This window comes from Nelumbo nucifera, chromosome 1, assembly GCF_055504915.1.
Source record: "Nelumbo nucifera cultivar China Antique chromosome 1, China Antique-T2T, whole genome shotgun sequence".
Classification (NCBI taxonomy): Eukaryota; Viridiplantae; Streptophyta; class Magnoliopsida; order Proteales; family Nelumbonaceae; genus Nelumbo; species Nelumbo nucifera.
The window spans coordinates 170656980-170679095 of record NC_142649.1 but is presented as its reverse complement, the minus strand read 5'-3'; the positions used below and the strand labels follow the sequence as shown (position 1 = coordinate 170679095).

The 22116-nt window shown below is 37.7% G+C and overlaps 2 protein-coding genes across 3 annotated transcripts; one reads left to right on the top strand and one right to left on the bottom strand.

Annotated features, from left to right (window-relative positions):
- Window positions 1–2024: 2024 nt before the first annotated feature.
- On the top strand, window positions 2025–6578 carry LOC104596507 (F-box protein At1g55000). Its single transcript, XM_010257698.3, has 2 exons — window positions 2025–3466; window positions 5984–6578. The coding sequence occupies exons 1-2, from the start codon at window positions 2993–2995 to the stop codon at window positions 6356–6358; spliced, it is 849 nt and encodes a 282-aa protein (XP_010256000.1). The 5' UTR covers window positions 2025–2992; the 3' UTR covers window positions 6359–6578.
- A 680-nt stretch (window positions 6579–7258) lies between these two features.
- LOC104596508 (vacuole membrane protein KMS1-like) lies at window positions 7259–21304 on the bottom strand. Of its 2 annotated transcripts, none has more exons than XM_010257699.3 (8): window positions 20815–21304; window positions 18617–18828; window positions 17866–17944; window positions 16711–17010; window positions 16246–16403; window positions 11863–11979; window positions 11346–11525; window positions 7259–7838 (listed from the first exon to the last, which is right to left on the bottom strand). In XM_010257699.3, exons 1-8 carry the CDS (start codon window positions 20891–20893, stop codon window positions 7638–7640), a joined length of 1326 nt encoding a protein of 441 aa, XP_010256001.1. In that variant the 5' UTR covers window positions 20894–21304; the 3' UTR covers window positions 7259–7637. The 2 variants fall into 2 exon arrangements, with proteins under 2 accessions (XP_010256001.1, XP_088751350.1); XM_088895224.1 differs by having other exon boundaries at window positions 17866–17935; window positions 20815–21215.
- Between the last annotated feature and the right edge of the window lie 812 nt (window positions 21305–22116).

Genomic DNA, 22116 nt, shown 5'->3' with positions numbered 1-22116 from the left:
AGTAAACACTTTCCTATGCATAAATATTTACATCCATGAGATTATTGATATTAGGGTTGTTCACGGGTCAGGTTGGGTCGGTTTATTGAGATTTTTCCAACCGACCCGATCTGGTCGGGTTACTTGAGATGGAAACCGAAACCGACCCAGCGTTAAGCAAAACCGATCTGGTCGGTTTGAGTCGGGTTGGGTCGGTTTCGATCGGTTTCGGTTCTAAGTTCATCCATGCCCCCCATGGCCACCTAGTTTTCTGGAAATATATTTAAAACTGAAATCTGTATTTTAGAAATATATATATATATATAAACAAAAATATACATACAAATATATTAGAATATATATTTTCTGGAAATATATATCTGACATATTTCATAATATATATTTTTTAGAAATAGATATTGGAATATGTATTTTCAGATATTTCAGTTTTTAGTTAAGTAGGAACTAAGTTGGTTCGGTTCGGGTTGGTTTCGATTTTCACACAAGAAAACCGAAACTGACCCGAACCATCGGTTTATGAATTTGTACAACCCGAAACCGACCGGTGCTGATGAAAACCCGGCCGACTCGGGTTGGGTTGGTCCGGGTTGGTCGATTTGGTCGGGTTGGGCCTTCTTATGAATAGCCCTAATTGATATCATCATATCAGATATAAAGGAAGGCAGGCTAGGCCGACTAGTGACTTGGGCTCCACCTTTAGTTAAGGATAATGAAATATAGGGACGGACCTTGTCATGTTTTCGAGTTCACATCCGCACCCCACAATACCCCACAGCGCATCCCCACCTTATATTGGGAATATCTCCCGATAACAAGGGCGAAAATGATGAGACATCATTGAGAGATATTCTCAATACAAAGTAGGGATGTATTGTAGGGCATTGTGAGGCACCTTCTTGTGGGGCGCAGATGTGACCGTTTAAATCTAATGGTCAGCCCGTTTTGATAAAAAAATAAGAAATGGTCAAAACCGTTCGAACGGTTAACCGCCCGGGTCAGCGGTTTGCTTATCAAAATCAACGATTTTTTGAGAATTCCCGATTTTGGGGAAAAACAAAACCGGTCAAATGATTGGTTCCTGATTTTTTTGGTCCGACCATCTGGGCCAGTCCGGTTTTAAAAACCATGATACACATTGATGGACCTTGGCTTGGACCCTTGAATAAACATAAGAAAATACAAAGGAAAAAAAAAAAAAAGAGTTGCACAAAGTGGGCCTCTTCGAATTCCAATTACATTGAACAAAATTCCAGTATCTCCTTTCAACTTTACCAGTTTGCCTATAATTCAAAATTTTGTATTGTGCTTTATCAATTTACATTTCTGCCCATTAAATTAAAGTTATTACTTCATTTCAAAACTTGGATCTATGTCCAAAGTTATAACAAATTCTTCCCTATATTTTGGTATTTTTTATAAAAAGTATTTTATTTAGAAATGAATGCTAAAATGGAAGTATAAACTTTTTTTTTGTAATAATTTCATTTTAAAAAACAAAATAAGATGTTTAAATAAATTGTTTAGGGGGTGTTGGCCAATATAAATGATTTCGTTTTTCAAAACAAAAAAGAAAAAAACAAGTTCATACATGTTGCCAAACAACCCCTTGGTTATTTTAAATCAATGACTTTGTCCTGTTAAGTCTGCATGGAAAATAAAAATGGGTCATCAAAATAAGTTTTAAATCGGTTTTTCTTTTCTGCGGGAGAAAATAAAATTGGGTTGTAAGACCAGGTAAAATTTAAAAGGGAGAAAATAAAATTTGCTTTCATTGGTTAACCTTTTTATTATAATTTGGTTGTAGGACAGATGTTGAAAATAATTTTTAATTTATTTTAGCAAAAAAAAATACTGAGAACACAGCATCTAACCGCACATCAGGAATTTTTATGTACTTCTGCTTCTCATGATATATCTACAATTTTTTGCTTAGGGTAAATTATCGATTCCTCAGTCCTCACCTCCCAAATTTGTCACTATTTATAATATGACAGGTGGAAGAATATACTACAATACAATTTAATTTAAAGGTAGGTGGATGATAGAAAAGAATATACTACAATACAATTTAAAGGAAGGTGGATAATAAAAAAGAATACACTACAATACAATTTAAAGGTAGGTGCAAGTATCGGGCGAATTGATACTGTTTATGTTTTTACTTTTTATTAATTTTTTTTTTCTGAAACCGGTTCATGGGACCGATTTAGGATTCCTCCACCTCTTGAATCGGTCAGACCTTCGATACACCCATTGTAGGGACATATTAGAGGGGTCCTGAAATGACACATGCCGATATTACATGCATCTAATATCTTTATTGAATTAACATCAACGCCTCCACTGAGTGGATCCATCCCGGCCGTGTATTGAGAACATCTCCCTATCATAAATACACGAGATATTCCTAATACACGCTCAAATGAAAATCGGATCTATTCCTCACAATTGACGCTTCACTGGCGCCTCACACACACATCCTATCATGCATTGGAAACATCTCCGGCACTTATTAATAAATATTCACGAGAAATGTTCCCAATAAACGGTGGATGTGCATGTGAGGTGCCCATTTGTGAGAAGGAGATCCCATCACGCTCAAATGTGCTTGTGGGGCGCCAATCTAATCTCATTTTGCTGGGTGCCCCACGGGCGACATTACGAAGTCAACCTATTTCTCTTTAGAATTTGGTATTATAAGTCGCTTTGATCTTCACGGGTTCTATTCACCGTCAGATTGGTATCAGTCGGACGGCATCCCGATCAATGCAAGGTAGAGCATGGCCTTGTTTAGTTGATTCCAATCCGACGTGACATTAGCACCAACTTCCTCATTTTGGGATTACTCCAAGTTTCAGCAGTTCAGCTCAGTTAAAAACTCACGGCGACGATCTCCTTCCTCTCTGCTCTCTGATCTCTCTCTCTCTCACACACACACATACAGACAGACTTCCGCAAACAGCCTCTCTCTCTCTCTAAAGTCAAATCGATTATGGGATGTTGTGGAGACGAAGAAGATGACATATTCAAGCAGCTCATCCCCAACAACCCAACCTCCTCCGCCGAAGACTTGCCCCTACCCATGGGAGATCCCCAAACTTCCAACGGAACCCTGGGTACCTCCGGCGGTATCTCCCCAGCCTCCACCGACGATGTCGTCATCTCTCCTATGAACTCGAATTTCACCGCCCTCAGTTGCAGTGACATTCTCCGTAGCATCTTTGTGCGCTTGCCGGTATCGGACCTCGCTCGAGCTGCCTGTGTTTGCCGCCTCTGGAACTCGGTTGCCTCTGACCGAGAGATTCAGACCAGAGCTTTCAAAACCCTATGGAAATTGAAGGACGTAATTGGGAATCCCAGTTCCAGGAGCTTCTGGCGTGATAGCAGCCTTGGTCGTTTCGCCATCTCTCACCGACTGGTCCGAGGAGATACCGTCGCTAGCCTCGCTGTCAAATATTCCGTTCAGGTTTACTCTTTTCTTTCTTGTCATTTTGTTTTCCTGCTCTACAATTATTCTCATCGTTGGTTATTATGTAATAGCTTAACTTTTCTGTTATTACTTATTTATCCTTGGATTCTATTGAATTGGCTGTGACGCTCTGTTTCTGTGTCCAGATGGTATAAAAAAATGAAGGGAATTTTATGCATTAGCTGCTTGTTGATTTTGTCCGGACTAAAAATAAACATATTTTCCCGTGTGATTGGAAAACTCAACAGCTTCCATACACTCCTCTGGGATGCTTTTTGAACCAAAGGTGGAGAAGTCAAAAAACAATTATGAATTGGGGAGAGTAAATGGACGGTCTTGCTATATAGATTGGGAAATTTCTCTGGGGAGAGGTTGAGCAGTGGGGCATAAATTATTGAAGCCACAATGGAAGACAACATATGGAAGTGGAAATCTTTTAGAGGGACCAGATTCTTCGTAGGAAATGATTGATATCTCGGGAGTTGCTGGGGAATGTCTAGAGAACAGTGCATGGGTAGCAGTGGTTGGTATTGGAGACAAAGGTATATGGTTGACCTTACTGGTTCAGAATCAAGGTTTAGAGGTCCATTTATTAGCTGGGTTCTGTTCAGAGTGTTTAGGATATGGGAAGCATGTATGACAAAATGAGGTTGTGGTAAGAGTGTGCACATGTGTGCGTGTGTGTTTTAGAAGAATTGATTCCTTAAATGAATCGTATATTAGACTGTTTGGGATTTGTCTCTCTGGCTTTGTAGTTGGTTTTTTTTTTTTTTGATAAATTTTTGTAGTTGATAATTGTTACCTTAAAGTAGGCCTAGGACCTCAAGTGTATGAGAATCAAACGAAGGAAGATATAATGAGTCTTTGAGAAACACCACAGATCCACAATGGTTTGTCTACCTGAAGGTATGTCATGGTTATAACCTTCTTCTTATTGCCATAACTTCATCTCTACATGGTGATGGGAGAAACAATATAATCATGTGTTACCAAGTCTCTGCTAAAGCAATCATTTCTACATACTCCATTCTTAGCTTTAGAATATGCTATTTCATTTACTGACCTTGGTGCCTAGATGGACAAATTGGAGGAATCTCCAAGCAGAATAGTTGACAATGTAGTTCCTCTATAACTACTGAACAATCGGGTTATTGAACTGCAGAATTATTGTATTGCTAAATTATTTGGGTTTAGGGGCCATTGATTGTGCAAAAATTAGATCTGGATCCAGCACCCTTTCCAAGACCCTGTATAATTGAGACCAACATTGGATAATGGCCCTTTTACCAAATTACTTGGGTTTGAATGGTCAAAGAAGGAGATTAGGCAGTATTTATGACCATCTTTTCTATTAATGTAACAATAATCAAGAATTTTAGGAGGATTTGATATAAACTCGTGAACAACTAGTGATGGCAATAGCATATGTGAATGAAGATCCTAAGAATTTGGCTCAATCTGGTAGAAGCGAAGTCACTGTGAAGTTTGTATGTAGGAAAGAGATTGTATATAAGAAATGTAAGAGTTTTTACTTTTCATCTATCCCTATAGTGTGAAGGAAGATTGCTTCTTACAGGGGAAGGTAACAGCTTAGTTGATTCCTTAGCAAAACAAGGAGTAAACAGACATCTGCATTTGACGATTCATGTAGCCGGCCCCACATAGTTGGACAAGGTTTAGATGATGACGATTCATCTACAATATCCATTTTCCTAGATCTTCTTATGATGTACAGCCTACAGAGGTTGAGAACTTGGAGTGTCCCAACGTTTGTTCTGCACCTGCTATGGGAGTTTGAAATTGGGTACTACTAGAGAAATTTAGATTTATCCTCTAATCTCTTTGTTATTAAATATGTTTGCATTGGTTGAGGATACAATTGAGCAACAGCTGGATGAAATTCTTGGCACCCTGTCTGTATTTGTGTTATATTGAGGCCCTTGGAAGAATAAAGAGGCACTAGATTTTTTTACTGTAATTTCATTAATCTATTGACAATTGCAAAGTGACAGCACAGTTGCAAAAATGTGGACAAGACTCCTTAGGCATGGAAAGAAATTCTTATAGCTTCAATGTCCATTAAGCTCAAATTTGATGTTAGTTACCTCAGCTGAGAATGTGAGGGAGTTGATTTAGTTTTTCTTTCAGTCTGACAGAGGTTCATGGTATGATTTCTTGTTATCTGTCCTACAAAATTACATATGGTAATCATGATTGGAGGTATCCATTAACCCCCTTTCCTTTCCAGAAAGGCTGGATTCAGTGGATGTAAAAAGAGTGTGGCATCTTCATATTAAATCAGATTAAATGGGCATCTCTTTAAGCATATTCTCCTCTGGTTTACCAAGTCTGACATTTAGTTCCCTTGTGCTGTTGTTTCTGTTACCATGTTCTCCTCTGGAAATTGGCTTCACAGTTGTTAAAAGATTTGCTTCCCAACTTTAATTTTTTTTCCTTTCTAATTAAATGGACAATGAATACAATATCATGCTGGATAACTTTTTTTATCTGCAGGTCATGGACATTAAACGCTTGAACAATATGATGAGTGACCATGGCATATATTCAAGGGAGAGGTTGTTGATCCCTATAAGTAAACCAGATCTTCTTGTAGATAGCATCTGCTACATAGAGTTGGATACTTGCGCAAAAAGAGAAGTTGCTGTGTTGTATTTAGAAGGCATTCCTGGTGGAAAGCTCACCCATCTATCAGATAGGTCAGCTACAGAGAGAGGGAAGAGGAGGGTAGTCGACTCATTGAGGAGAAGCATGCATGTTGATGATAGTACAGCTGAATATTACTTGTCTATTTCAAATGGTAATCCTCGGATTGCATTTTCAGAGTTTGCTGCAGATCTTAGGTGGGAGGAGCAGGCAAGATTTTCCTAAATAATCAATATGCAAAATGAAATGTTTAAATGCTGGGTCAAGTGAAGAATGCTGATTGGGATTTTATGGTACTTGGCTTGCTTTTTATCCGAAGGAACATGTACATAAATAATGTCTCCCGAATTTGAAACTGTATAGCATTTGATGTTTATCATATTTCAGTGGCCATCTACCAGGAACCAAGCAAAAGCAATACATAGTCTGCACCTTTTGTCTCAGCTACCTTAATGTTTTCCAGCTTCTTTCTTGAGGGGAAAGTCATGGTTGGGTTTTATGCAAAAACACAGGCTTGGGGAGTAGGGGCAATTGCCTAGTGTAGTGGTAAAATCTCAAGCTGATAAGCAAGCAGGAGAACGCGATTTCAAATTTGAGAGCAGCCGGTGACTTTGTGCAAGAAATGCCAAAGGTTTAGTTAAGGTGAGCATCCTGCGTACCCAGCGACTTTGGTGAAATCAGATTCATTCTGTAGAAACTGTCCCAAATGCGAAGTGACATTTAAACATTGTAATTTAGGTACGTGAGGCTTGAGGACGCGTGCAAATTAGGCAAAGTATCATTTCCTCCATTAGAGAGTGGATTGGCATCCTGAACCTGAAGTTACGAGGATGGGTCCGGTCCCATAATCCCATTAGTGGGATGATCAATCACTAGGCTCAGATGCAACCATTGGCTAAAAAGCCATTCCAAGCTGATGATAAAAATGCTTCATGCAGCATTCCACATTTCCATGAACAAAACAGACAATGCAAGTGCAAGGGCGATTGCAATCAACATAACAAAATAGGAGGGTCCTGGCTCCTGGGTCATCAAGGCAATCATCAGCAAGTGGGCTTACGCGAGCACGGAATTCTTTCTTAGGAAAAATCAATGAGTTGAGCGACCAAACTCTAACAACTAATGTAGCCTTACCAGATAGCTCATAGTTGATAATTGATAAAGCAAATAATTGGTGTTGGCCGTTGGCGTGTTGCATGCATCATCATCGCCCGAGGAGTATAATACTCCTCCCAAGTTCCCAATTCCAATTCCAACAGTACAAATAATGCTACCACACCACCTTCAACGTGCTGCTTCCCATATCACAAAATAAATAATCCCGTAACTCCTTCCTATTTCCGCATATGTTTATTTTTTGTACATACTTCTAACAGGGAACCTTTGATGCAGACTGAGTTAAAGCTTGGGGTGGCTTTAATGATGACAGATTTTAAATTTAACTGCCATCAACTACAATTGCTGGAAACAAAAACACCAATGGAACCAATGGGGTTTCATGAGCTCAATTTGATACTCGGCCACTCTCTCCATTTAAATGTCTTGATTTTGATAACTGGTCAGTTAATGCAGCCAATTCTTTTTCTTGCTGTTTCTTACAAAATTTCTGTGCCGTTGCTGTTACAATTTTGACAAAGAAGTTGAGAAGCATGAACCACACTACAGTGTTCCAGATTGATGCAAATGACAGATTCCACTTCTTCACCTGACAAGTGACAGCAAACAAGAAAAGGGATTAAATGTCATTTATGTTTTGTTGAAGGAATTAATCAATTCCTTTCAGACAGAAGATAACCTGATGAGTAACTGAATTTTTTAAATGATCGATGTACACTAACATAAAGATATTTGCATAGCAACAATAACATTTAAAAGTAGAACCCATCATATAAACTGTACTAATAAAACAGGGAAAATTTGCCCCTCTTCCAACAAAGAAGCCAGAAAACTGACTCCATGAAGGTGTTGTGATCTAACGGTCAACAAACAAACAGAGTTTGTCTCTACAAAATAAATAAATAACAAAACAAAACTAAGAGAGTTTGACTTGATTTTGGAAAACATTAACCAAGGAAAGACTAATTCAATTCCTGTCGGTCCTCGTTGACAGGCCATAATATACAACATTTGGATGAATGCAGTTTACTGGGGTAAGCTTCTTTATTTCATTTTACCTATAATAGTTGTGTTGCTTATCTTTGGACCACCAATACACATTTAGGTGACTAGACATACGCAAAAATAACAACTTAAAAGTATAACGTAATTCATTTGAAAAAGTACTCTTTATGGTAATCAAATATGAAAAATCAAGTAATTACAAAATGCCCATGTATACAAGAGGGGGCACAAGTAAAACACTGAAAGTAGGGGTGATCATAAGCCAGCTGGGCTTTGGTTATATGACATTAAATAAAAATACTAAATATTTATAAAATTCATCTTATACTTTATATAATATAAAATACAATTCTATATAAATAAAATAGCACACACACAAGTATATACTAGAGGAGGCCTGTGAATGGGGACATTCAGTTTCCTAATAAAAAGAAAACTGAATTGGTTGTGGATAAGTTTAAACGGCCCCATGTTTGATTTTTTTTATCTTATGAAAGTTCAAAAAAACAAACTTTTGAGGAGGTTGAGAAGCAATGTTAGGAGGAGAGAAAATAAGCTGATGTGGACAACTGCATAAGTACATAGAATAGATTTTGGGCCCAGCCTAGACACAAAACCTAGGTCCAAACCCAGAAATTTCTGTGCATTGCTGCAAATGATCATCCCATCTAAAAGTATGATATACTGCAGATGTATAGGACCACTTTTTCCCTCTTTCTGGAGTTTCTTGGACACCTAGTGGCATTTTGACTAAGGTACAATCCTAACCTCAGGCATTTTTTCACACAAAGTGGCTGCATTCTCATGCATTCCAGCCCGAGATTTTACCATCAAACCAAGTAATGGCCTCTAAGAGATGAATTACTTTCTCTATCTCAAGGTCCAAAGCTGGCCTATTTTTCTGGTTGGATTTCCCTGATGGGCAAAGGAGTCTATCACATAGTTACAGGTTGGATGTCATAAATTGATGGCCCATGGGTTCATGGATGCCTTCTTCAGAAGCACTTCTCCTGAACTGCTCATTCAGGTTGGTCCTGATCAGCTAATGCTCTAGCTTATTTCCTTGCTAAAGGTTAGCTAGGTAGGCTCAAACGTTTTAAAGGCATGCCTGGCTCATTTTTTGAGGTGCATCTCACCCCTACCTAGATGCACGTCTCCTGGCTTGTTATTATGTTTTGTTTAAGTATTCTCTGGTAACAAAACCAGGTTTTGTACTGATTTATGGTGGGGCAATCAGCTTTTGAAGGATTGTTTTAGTAGTCTATTATCCTTGGTTAACAATAAAGAGTTTGTTGTTTTTCAGTGCATTTCTGTTTCTAACCAAGGACTTATTTGGAACTTTGATTTCAGAAGAGGGTCAAGGGATAATGAGATTGAAGTTGTTTAGGAGTTTATTGAATATATATATATATATATATATATATATATATATATATCTGTGCTACTAGTAAAAGAGCAAATAGCCCCATTTTCTGGACTTTGCATTAGACATTTTTACCCCTTATCTAAGCAACATACAACGGGCATAAAAAAAGGCATATATGTCCTTTACTCTCACTCCAAAACCTGCCCACTTATAACAGTTAAAAAACTGCCCACTTAAAACTGTTCAAAAACTGTCCATGAATTGTAAATAATTTTGTCTTGGAGATACTGTCACATGCAAATGCACGTACATGTTTACTAGTATATATCTGTGTATATATATATATATATTGATGAATAGAGCTTATTGAATATTTGAATGGTTTTCTTTTGGATGATTCTTGTAGTGACAAAAACGTTTGGTCCTCTTGCAATCAGGTCAGTTTTCTTGTGCTTCTTTCATGCCTTCTCATCCAATCCTAGATAGGTCAAGGCTGTATTGTAGTGAAAGTTAATACCTTGTGAACATCATAACGGAAAGGGGCCAAATTGGTGTCAATCTCCCCACATGTTCTCTACAGAGCAAGTGATAATCTACATTTCATGCACTGATCTCTTCTTCATTTGTGCATGACATTGGGGATTTTTTTATTCTCATATTTGGGTGCAGGTGGAATCCCCCAACAGATTTGGGTAATCTCTTTTAGTCATATTCTTTCTCACCACCTAGGAAAAGGGGCAAAATCCTATAGAGATCCAGAAGGGCTACAGTACTTTGGACAGTTTGGGAAGAAAGAAATGCAAGAACTTTCAAAGACAAAAGTTAGACTAAGAAAACAGTAATTGAGACTATTATGGTGAGAGTGGCACATTGGAAAAATCACTCCATGTCTTTGACTGATTCTCAACTAATTACATCATGAGAAATTGGCAAGTAATCGCTGATACATCCTTGAATAGAGAACCAAGAAGATAATATGGCAACCACAAGAACCATTCTAGTAATAGTGGTTTGTTGTATTTATGTTTTGCTGATTGCTTGGGAATTTCTACCACCCCCCCCCCCCCGGTTTTGTGTATCACCTTCGTTTTTTCACCAAAAATAAAGTTCCTCTTGAAGGCACTATTTGGAGACTCTACAAGGGCAGAAATTTTAGCAGTCTTGCATGGTTTAAGACTGCCCAGATCACTCCAATAAAGATTTGGTGGTGAAAGGCAATTCTAAAATAGTGCAGGCTTGTTCAAAGATAACATGTTGGGAACCTAGGACTGTAAGTGCTTGCCAAGGGAAATAAGAAATTCAGCCAAAGAGTTGTAATAGGGAGCACTATATAGGGGTATGACTTATGAAGGAAATGCTTTGTAATAGCAAAAACCAGAGGGTGTGGAAGCAACTGAAAGTCTACAATAGGGGTGCCTGGCACAATTTATTGTAATTATTTTTTTCAAATAATTAATAGAACTTTGATACTGTTGCTGATCAATTTTACTCCAAATTTGTATTGTAAGACTATGCAGTAAAATCTTTTACTTTTTTTTACTCTCTAAATAGAAAGAAATGGAAAAAATACAGAAAACCTCTAAAACAAAGAGAAATTATATCACTAATAAAAAAAGAGAAATTACATCACTCTCTAACAGATGAATTGCAATACAATGCAGTAATTTTCTTGTAACAGGGACTGAGATTGTATGCATATATCAGTACAAAATACATTGACAATACCTTGACAGTAGAGTGCACTGGAGGTGGGGGAGTTATGTACTTCTCTTTGACTGAATGCAGCTTAGCAACAATGCTGGGAAGGATAAATGAGAGACCAGGGACATGGCCAAGAACCCAAATCAACTCATTTTCTATCCATTCAAGAAGTTGATTATTGCAAACCGAGATGACAAAAACTGTCTGCAAGTTTGTCAGAGAGGGAAATCAGATTTTCACACTGGATCCAGATTCCCAAAACTAGTAACAGATCAAGATATTTGATAGAAGAGCACTAGTATATATGAGGAAAATAAATATATACGAGTATATATAGTTATTTCTTCAAACTTAGTTTTGGGTTAGAATCAAAAGAAATATAATCTTATTAACCAGAATAAAGCAAAGAGAAAGACCAAAGTCAGTCCTTCAGTTACAGAAAATAGGAAAAACATGCTGACCAAAGCAAACAGCATAAAGGAAAAATGCTCTGGTCCACACTGCTTTCCAGGTCTGAAGAATGAATAAACAGTTAACAAACCTGTATGTGGGTCTTGATAATTGCCTTTCCAGTCAATGTTGCAAGAAAGAACTTCCAAACGGGGATCCCAAATTGGCCACACATAATTCCAGCAAGGTCAAATAGTGGGTTTGGCACCTGAAAAATATATTTTCAGTTAAAACACTATCATGAAAATCAACACAATGTCCTAACATAATAGTGATTGCTTGAGACTGACAAAATAAAAATATATATAATATTGCAATATGGCTTTATTAGCGTTTGTGTAAACAAATTAAAGGGCTTGGTTTTGACCAGTGTACCAAGATGGTATACCAGATAGCACAGACTTGCATCTATAAATAGATTTTATTTGCCACAGCTGTATTATTAGAAGATTTTATTCAATGGAATTGGAAATACAAGATCCAACATTCTTCTTTCTTTCTATTTAGATAAACTAGAGATTTATTTTATTTAGTCCAACTCCCAAGACACGTTCAGTTTCATCAGATGATCCTCAACTACAGAATCAAATATCTTCTGACAAACATATTTGCGCCTGCTCCATAATTTGCAGATCACTCAAGAAATTTGAAATGTCCGATCTAAATGGAGACCAAGATAATCTAATACCCACACCTAAATGCCAAAAGATATCAGTAAATCTTCCAGTGTCTATATCCCTGCAGTTGATACCAGCAACATTGTCCTTTCTAGGTTAACTTGGAGATCATAATTTTTTTTTGGAAAAAGGTAAAGCACTTTATTCATCATATTGAAGAGGGATACAACAAGATCCAGACCACTAGATCTGCCTGGGCACAATACACATTACAAGCTGTTCCAAGACTTAGAACAAAACAACAGGGGTACATTCTGATTTTTAAATTCCTCATTCACAGACACCCAGGAGCATAGCTTCTCCACAGCTCTCTGCAAGATTTCATCCGGGCTTTTAAATTTACCACAGAAGATTCTGCTATTCCTTTCAGTCCAAATGGACCAAAACACAGCTGCTGAGATGGAACTCCAAACAATATTTCCTTTCTTGCTGAGGCCCTCATCTCTCCAACACATCAGCAGCTCCTTCACAGATTTTAGCATGGTCCAGCTAATCTCCAAAGCCTTAAGAAAATGCCCCCAGAACACAGACGAAACCGGACGGTGGATGCACAAGTGCTCTGTAGTTTCTGCACTCTTTCCACACAAACCACAAGAGAGATCCAGGATCTGAATAACTCGTTTCTCCACATTAGTCTTGGTCAGACATTTATCAAGGGCCATAGTCCAGACCAGAAAATTGATCTTTGAGGGACTAGTTGGATTCCAAACCTGTCTAACAGGGAAATTCTCATGACCTGAACCACACAGCTTCAGAAATAGGGATTTGACTGAAAAACTACCATCTGCATTCCACTTCCAAACCCATTCATCCTCTGAATTCGAATCAATCATCTGATTTTGGAGCAGCCCCAACAATTCCCCATACTCTTCCACCTCCCAGTCAAACAAATTTCTCCTACAAAGAGGAGTCCAAATGAAAGAATCACCAGAAATGCTAAAATTTTCAGCAACAGAAGAATCTTGATTCACAGAAATTTGGAAAATAAGGGGAAAAACATCAGCCAGTGGACCCACTAAACACCAGGGGTCCTTCCAAAATTTGATTCTATCCCCCTTACCGACTTTAAATCTGATCCCATCCAGGAAGAGAGGAGTGTTCTTCAAGATACCTGCCCAGAGGAATCTTCCCCCATTGAGATTAAGCTCCTTAGACCTCCAATCACCCTATTCCACACCATACTTAGCCGCAATAAGATTTCTCAACCATGCATTCCTCTCAGAAGCAAATCTCCATAACCATTTGCTAAGAAGGGCAGAATTAAACTTCTTTAGCTTTCGTATTCCTAACCCACCAGCATTCTTAGGGAGACATACTTGATCCCACTTTACAATGTGAATCTTCTTCTCATCCTCCCAACCCCTCCACAAGAAATTCCTTTGAAGTTGCTCCAGTCTATTTGCAATTTTGTTTGGGATGCGGAAAAGGGAGAGGAAATATGTAGATAGGTTGGAGTCGGAGAGAGTACTCTTAATCAAAGTAAGCCTACCCCCAAATGAAAGGTATGTTGCCTTCCACAAGGCCAGTTTCTTCTCCAATCTCTCAATAATTGAGCACCAAATTGAAGAAGAAGAAGAAGAAGAAGAAAATTTAGCCCCGAGAGGCAGTCCTAAATATTTTACCGGGAGGGAGTCAATTTGACAAGCCATCACCTTTGCACATTCTTCTAAATTTGAAACATGGCCCACTAGGATGATCTAGCTTTTATTCAGATTAACTTTAAGACCAGACACCACTTCAAACTAACTCAAAATCCCAAACACTGATTCCAATTGAATCACAGAGGCATCAACAAAACATAGGGTATTATCTGCAAATTGCAGAATATTACCTTTTCCTTTCCAGGGGAGATTGCAAACCCATTCCATAAACCAAAATCTGCCGCCTTTTTACTAAAAGGTGTGAGAATTTCCATGACACAGATGAACAGCAAAGGGGACAAAGGATCTCCCTACCTCAAACCCCTAGAGCTGCCAAAGAAACCCGTAGATTGACCATTAATTAAGATTGAGAATTTTGGTGTCTTAATGCAAACTCTGATCCAATTTCTCCATTTCTGTCCTAAGTTCATTCTGTCCAACACACGATCCAGACAATTCCAGTTGATGAAATCACATGCTTTCTCAATATCAAGTTTACAAATCACACCCGGAGTTCCCTCTCTTCTTCTCGAGTCAATTAGCTTAGCTCATTAGCAATTAGAATTGAGTCTACCATCTGCCTCCCTGGAACAAATGCACTTTGGTTGTTGGAGATTACACTTCCTAACACACCTTTCATTCTTTCTGCCAAGACTTTAGCCAAGATTTTGTAAAAACTGTGCAAAAGGCTGATTGACCTAAAATCCTTAATATTAACAGCCCCCTCAATTTTTGGAATGTGAGTAATAAATGTGGCATTCAAGCTTCTTTGCAACGAGGCATTTTAATGAAACGCCTGGAACACTTTCATCAAGTCATCTTTCACAAAATTCCAGCATTTCATGTAGAAAAGGTTTGTGAGGCCATCTGGCCCCAGTGATTTATCTCCTTCTAACTTCTTAATTGCTGAACAAACTTCCTCTTCGGAAAATCTCTCAAGCCAAACTTTCTGAACTTCATCCAGCTGCCTAAATGGGAGGTAAGTAAGAAAGGGTCTAAACCTCCAACTCTCCTTATAGAGCTTCTTATAAAAAGAAGTTGCAACTGATTTAATCTCTGCCCACAAGTCCCCGCTCTTATCTTCCCACACCAGCTTGCTAATAGAAGAAACTCTAGCATGGGCATTTGCCATTTTGTGAAAGAAGTGTGTGTTTTTGTCACCCTCCTTTATTTTAAAATTATAGTTTATATTTTTAATTAATATTATGTTTCATATTTGGCATTTTTTGCATTTCAATCATTTATTTTTTTGCATTTGTGTGCCTTGTTTTGAAAAAGTGCATGCTTCGCCTTGTGCCTCTTGTGCTTTTTTTTGTGCCTTGCACTTTTAAAAATCTACAAAACATCTAAAGACACCCCTGAGTTTGAGAGACATTTTACCATTGGCTTTAGAAAATAGTGCCATCTGCAAACTGAATATGATACTTCAAGACAATTTTATTGGTAAGCAAAAGTAATATGTGATTTTATTAATAAAATAAGACAATTCCCTACTTTTCAAGAATATGGGAAGCAGGGTGCATAATTACAGCATTTTGCTGAACCCACCTACCCCCCCAACTATATGTTCATTTACATAATATGGTCTCCCTAGCTCTTCTAGCCCCTTCAACTTGCACCTATCACATAGTACCCACAATTTGTCTTGTAGAATTTAGCCAACTTAACTTAGTAAGTCTAGACTCTAGATCATCTTCATTTGCATTGGACCTTTCTTTGTGGCCTCACCCGCAAATCTTACCAAATATGCTGGCATGAAGTGTGGATTTTTGTACAAGTACATCTACATGTGCTGTCATATAGATTGGAAGAAGGCCCTAAAAGACCAAGATGAGAACACAGCTCATATCCAAAACCGAATAGATGAAGTTAATTTTCAGAATGGACTTGACAATGTTTCACAAAAAAACTGCTCATCTCAGACATACAGCAGTTATTTATAGAAGACAGTACTCTTCCAAAAGCTGAACAACAAAAAGCCCAACAGAAGAATTGATGGGCAGTCCATCTAATTGAACAAAAGGCTACTAATTATGGAGATGTAATATTAAATAGTCCACAGAAAAATACTATTTCCCCCTTGCCAGAAATGATGGTCAATTTTTCTACTGGAGAAAATGCCACTAAATAAAAAGAGGAAAAGGAAGCTAAGCTAACCGAAGCAAGTACTAAAATCGTAAGGAAGTTCAGATGCTGGGAGTGTGAAAGGAGCCAGCGTTTGATTTGCTTCAGGTGACTAGATATGATGCTGTCGTCCTCACTTGGCAAGGTCTCAAGTTCTTCCACGGCATCCAATTTGCTTCCTGACATACTTGCTGGATAGAGAAATAAGTCAATATGCTATACAATCTTTATTTTCAAAGTTAGTTAAAATTTGAGTAAAGCCATGTATTGGGAAGCCATTCATGTCAAATGATCTGTGCTACTACCAAAATAAAAAACATCATGCATTTATTAGAGAAAATGTCATGAATTTTTTACTCCTCATCATGCTCATACCTGCATATGAAAACATGCATGTACATATGTAAAATATATGTGTGTATGCATCTCTACAGTTTGAAGACATGATGATGTTAAAGATCTTAGTTAACACATAAATCAACTTCTAATTGAATGTACCTGCCCTTGAGATAAAATAAGGAGGAAGTTCTCCAAGTGCAGTTCCAATGCCCCACAAAATAGCCTCCAACTGAACTTGTGGTAGTATGCTGCCCAGTGGAACCCTTGAACCATGTGAAGATGTAAAGACTGGAGGCCCATATTCTGAGCAATCCTTCTCAAGCCATGAAGGTTCCCTGTTCAATTGAATTGTATCATAGGGAGCATATTTCAAATCAACTCGGCCACAGCGCATGGCTTTTATCGTAAATAGTGCAATATGTGGGCCCAGATACAGCACAAATGTGTGCAAACCAGATCCTGGAGAGAGAGAGAGAGAGAGGAAGGCAAAGAAGATTAGTTTAAAGCAGACTGACAAACAAGAGAACTAGACACATTCTGTCTGGCTGTTGGATAGAAAGTAAAGATAAGCCCCTCGAACCCCAAGAGTAAGACAAGTAAAAGGTTTGGCAACCTTAGAAAAAGATCTCAGAATAATACATTGTGTTATCATGTTTGACAGATGACACCATTATTCAAAAATGAAATTAGAGCAGGCCATACAAGTTGGTACATGAAACTGAATACATATGAACAAGCATGTAGGTATCTGAAGAGAGGTGGATTGAAGGGAAAATTTTTGCAAACAATGCAGATAATAAGAATACAAAAACCTAAAATTACTTTGAAGACAAAAGGAAGAGCTTTTGTCAAACCTAAACCCCAATTGTTGTTTTTATCAGTTGATCTCAGTTCATAATTTCCATGAAAGCAATAACTACCACCCACTCACGGTCTGACCCCCTTGCAAATCAGCTATAACCATTTTTTGATAGTAATGATAAATGGAACTCAGTTAGGCTAAAATACTTCAGTTCTGACCAAAGTTAAAAAACCATGCTGCTTACAGAAATGATCAATAGAATTCAGAATTGGAGTTAGCATAAAAACAACAAATATAATAATCTACATAAATGTTTATATTGACTTTGACAAAGAACGAAATTAATTTAATTGTTTAGCAGCCGTCTAGAGGTAAATTTCTTGATGTCTAAGATGCAAATAGCTACAATATCCACTAAACCCCAGCAACAAAAAATCATTCACCAATAATACTTTATGTATAGATGCAATGATGGGACTCTTCTAGTAGCTGTTAAATATAATTTTACTTACCTAAACCAATTGATGATGCCACACCAAGGGCTACCCACCACAAACCAAATTGGAAGTAATGAAGAAATTCCTGAGCATGCTAGACACATATGAAATGTTAGTTATGTTAATCAGACTTATTCCAGAAAAAAAAATTGAGAATTAACAGGTTTAAGGAAAAAACACTGGTAAAAACATGAGATGGTGTTTGGCATGGCTGTGTTTTTTGTTATTGCTGGTTCGCCACAATCAGCAATCCAATGCCCCAGGTTTTTATGCTTTTATCTAGTAGAAAACTGTTTGGGAGAGGCAATGCTGATGTGACATTTAAAGAATTCTGCTTTTGTTATTAAAACATTGTGCTCCAATTAGGATGTAACAACTCAAAAAGTTTCCTGGTACCTTACTTTCAATATGCCACATCAGAGGTGTTGTTGCAACCCCCCCCCAACAAAAACACCCCGTCATAAAAGTAACAGTTTATGCTGAAAAGCTGAAATGGCAAGTTAAGAAAAACACACAACAGCTAAAAAATGCAGCTATGCCAAACACCCTCAAAATCAGCTCCACTACAACAAACTATGTTGTATGACAACATTAGCCACCATATAGTTTGCAAAAAATAAAAAAAAAAAGAAAATGAATGGTGAAATGAACAACTCCACAAAGCATTTTTTTGTTGCGCAAAGATAACATTCGAATGATGTTTTATAACCTAGTACTAGCACATAGCATATTGAAAATGGCAGAAAGATGGGACATAACAAAATACCTTTTCATGAGGACCATCAAAGGTAATAAGAAGAAATCCAGTAGCCACTACCAAAGAACCCAAAAGAAAAGGCCAACCACCTCTTGTCAGAATATATAATATTGGCTTCTTAAGATATTGAGCAGTAGCCAATACAAAAAGCTTAGAAGTCTTGAATGGTTGGGTAGTTAAGGTCAAATTTTCTAGTTCCACCTGATGCCTCTCCCGAAGTTCTGCAAAAATAAGCAAATACCAACAATTGAATTATTTAGAGAAAAGTTCTTGAATTTCCAGATTATTACAGACAAAAAAAAAATCTTGAAGTTCCAGTTTTGCTCAGCATGATAATTTGTTTTCTTTCATAGCATATCTCTGCCCCACCCTTCTTTTTCTAATGGTAAGAAAATGCATGATGTATACCATGTTTGGAGCTGTATTAATAGATAATTGCAGAAAAAGAACCAGAATATCCATACAAGAAGCAATCAAGATACTGCAACCGGTGTTTTAAAAGCGCAAGGCGCAAGGTGAGGTGTGCGCCTTTTTGAAGCAAAGCACAAAAATACAAAAAAAAAAATTGCTAAAAAAAATAAAAAAAAAAGTCAGAAAAATTCAAAAAAATGCCAAAAAAATAAAAAATATTAAACATAATATTAATAAGAAATATAAACTTAAGTTTTAAATTTAATGGTTTAAAAAACCTATTATCTAAAATTAAAATACATAAACTTAACATGTAAAGCATATTCAAATGAAAATTAAAAAATAAAATCCAACATATAAAACATTTCCAAGCATGTAAAGCCCACAATCTCTTTTTTTCCTCAATTGCAAAAGTAGCTAATGTGATGTAAAACATATTACATTACTGATTCTACGAGTCACCTTTGTGCCACGCCCCTCGAGGCAAGTCTATTTTAGGGGCTTAAATTCTTAATTCTCACACAAAAAATAATGATTTTATAATTTCAATTGCCTTTTAAGAAGATATTTTACTAAGACGAATGAATGAATAATATTGGCAAATAGAGCCTTGGCCCAGTCGCTAGGTTCAGAAAAAGCAAAAAAAAACGTACAATTTTCAAAAGGCGCAAGCCTGAGCCAAGGTGCAAGGTGCATCAGGCGTACGCCTAGGCACACCATGTGTGCACCTTTTGAAAGTGCTGTGCCTAGGGCCTGGGCAAGGTGCCTACCCTAAAATGCGCCTCACCTGTGCGCCTAGAGGTGTGCCTTTAATATCACCGACTGCAACAGATTTAATAGGAATGGAAAACAAAAATAACTCTAATAAACAACTAGCCTTTTACTATTGCTGATGCTGACATCACAAGTAGTGCACTTCCTGTGGAAACAACATAACATTCATAAGAGTGTCATTTCTCTTTCCTTCTTTCTCCCTTTTACTATTGATAGCGTAAAATATGGTGCTCTGCCCATGGAAACAATGTAACATGCTTAAGCATGGAATGATGGAATTACTCTTTCTTCCCTCCTTTTTGTCCTTTTTCCTTAAGAGAGAGAAAAGGAGAGAAAGAAAGAAATAAAGAAAAGGAGATCCTTTCCAAAATGACACATTTTATCTCCAATTCAGCAATTACGCTTTTTCCAATCCACGTGCAAAGACTGAAACTCTCACCACAATAAATATGTCTAACAGTATTAATTAATATGCCAAGTGTTCTAATCCTGAAACTCTACCCAAACCTTTGCATCATTTCAGATTATACTGGCACTCTGCAATACACCTTCCAATAAATTCCAACGTCACAAGACTCCCAAATGATGCCAGCATTCATCCGAGGTGAGTATCCATACATTACTAATCCGACCGGCTGAAAGCTTTCCAATTGTCAACCATATATTTATAAATTTTAATGCAACGATAGATTACGCTCTCTCTCCCTCTCTCACACACACAGACCCACACACACATCTAAGACCTTCAGTGCTTGGACTAATGCACTGGGGAGGCTGTACTTTTCAGCATCTAGTGCATCCTATATTTCGTCAGCTAAAACCCGCACGGTCCGTCCTAAAGAAGACGGAAAATTATATATTTACAATGGAAAAGCCAGAAGTAATTCTCCTAAGTTCAAAAGAATATTTACGGTTTCAACTTATGGAAAACGAATTCCACATGAACATCGTCATTGTGACACTAGTAAAAATAACGATAACTGAAGCGACGAAGCAAATAAAAAAGAAATTGCGAAACTCACTTGAGATGGTAATATCAGCAATATCTGCAGAGAGAGCGGAAGAGGACGAAGGGGACACGGCAGGCATTCCGGACCCCATTTCCGATCACATACTATAACGAATTCAAAACCCTAGAAAATGCTTCATATGTATACCGAACAAAACAGAGACCGCCTCGAAAATCGCAAACGGGACCCTCAAAAACAGAGATCCGGATCGATCGATTGGCTGAAGGCAAATCCAAAAAGTTGAAAAGGGGGAAGAAAGTAGAAGAAAAGAAATATATCGGATCCTTAAATGGTTTAGGAATGGAATTGCAGATCTAGCAGGAGGCAAGAGAAGAAACGGAGGGGGAAGAGATGGTTCGCGTGACGATCAAGGATCAACGCAACGCAGAGCTTTTAGCCTTTTACTACCGCTCCGAGCGTGCAGCCAGGCCCAGTGCGACAAGAGGGGCCCATCAACGTTATTTATAGTTTTGGAATTAACCATGTTATCTTATACAAATAAATAATAAATAAATAAACAATAATAATAATTGTAGGGTACGGCCGAACCGCCGAAGGTGATAAAACCACGTAATTGTCTACAACTTTAGGGGCAATTTTGGCAATAAAAAAGGTTATATCAGTAGATTCCTTTCATCAAAGCATCATGAAGGTCAAATTCTGTTTTTGATAAATGTACGATGCCGAAAGGTATGATACCAACTGATCGGTTACCATTTCTCGGTATCATATTCGAGCCAATTTTTTTTATTTTGTTTTAAGTCCAGAATCTAGAGAGTGTAGTAGAAGCAGGAAGAAGAAACAGGGCAGGGCCAGCCGGCCAGGCCAGGCCAGAGGCATCTGGTTTCAGTCTGTCTCAGTTGAGGATTGAGCACACCCGGGCAGGCAGGGCACGGACAGAAGAAATGAATGGGGTAGGAACAAAGGGAAAATGAGGTGGGATTAGGGATGGACGTAAGGATGGCAATTTTTTTCATTTTCTCGATTTCTGTGGAGATTCGTCCCAAATGGGGTGGGGATGTGGTTGAATATATTTAAATTTCCACATCCCTCTACGAAAACGGGGATGTGGAAATTTTCATCCCCGTTAATGGGGACTGGGCAGAGACGGGGAGAGCACTCTTCGTCCCGTGGGAAGCTCGATCCCTGCTCCTTGGAATCTCCATTAATATATATAATTATATTTATATATTAATATTTTAAAAAATATGGTTGAATATATTTAAATATTTTTTAATAGGATTATAAATTTTAATTATTTTATTTTTATTTTTTAAAAAAAATAAAAAACAAAAACAAAATAATTAACATTAT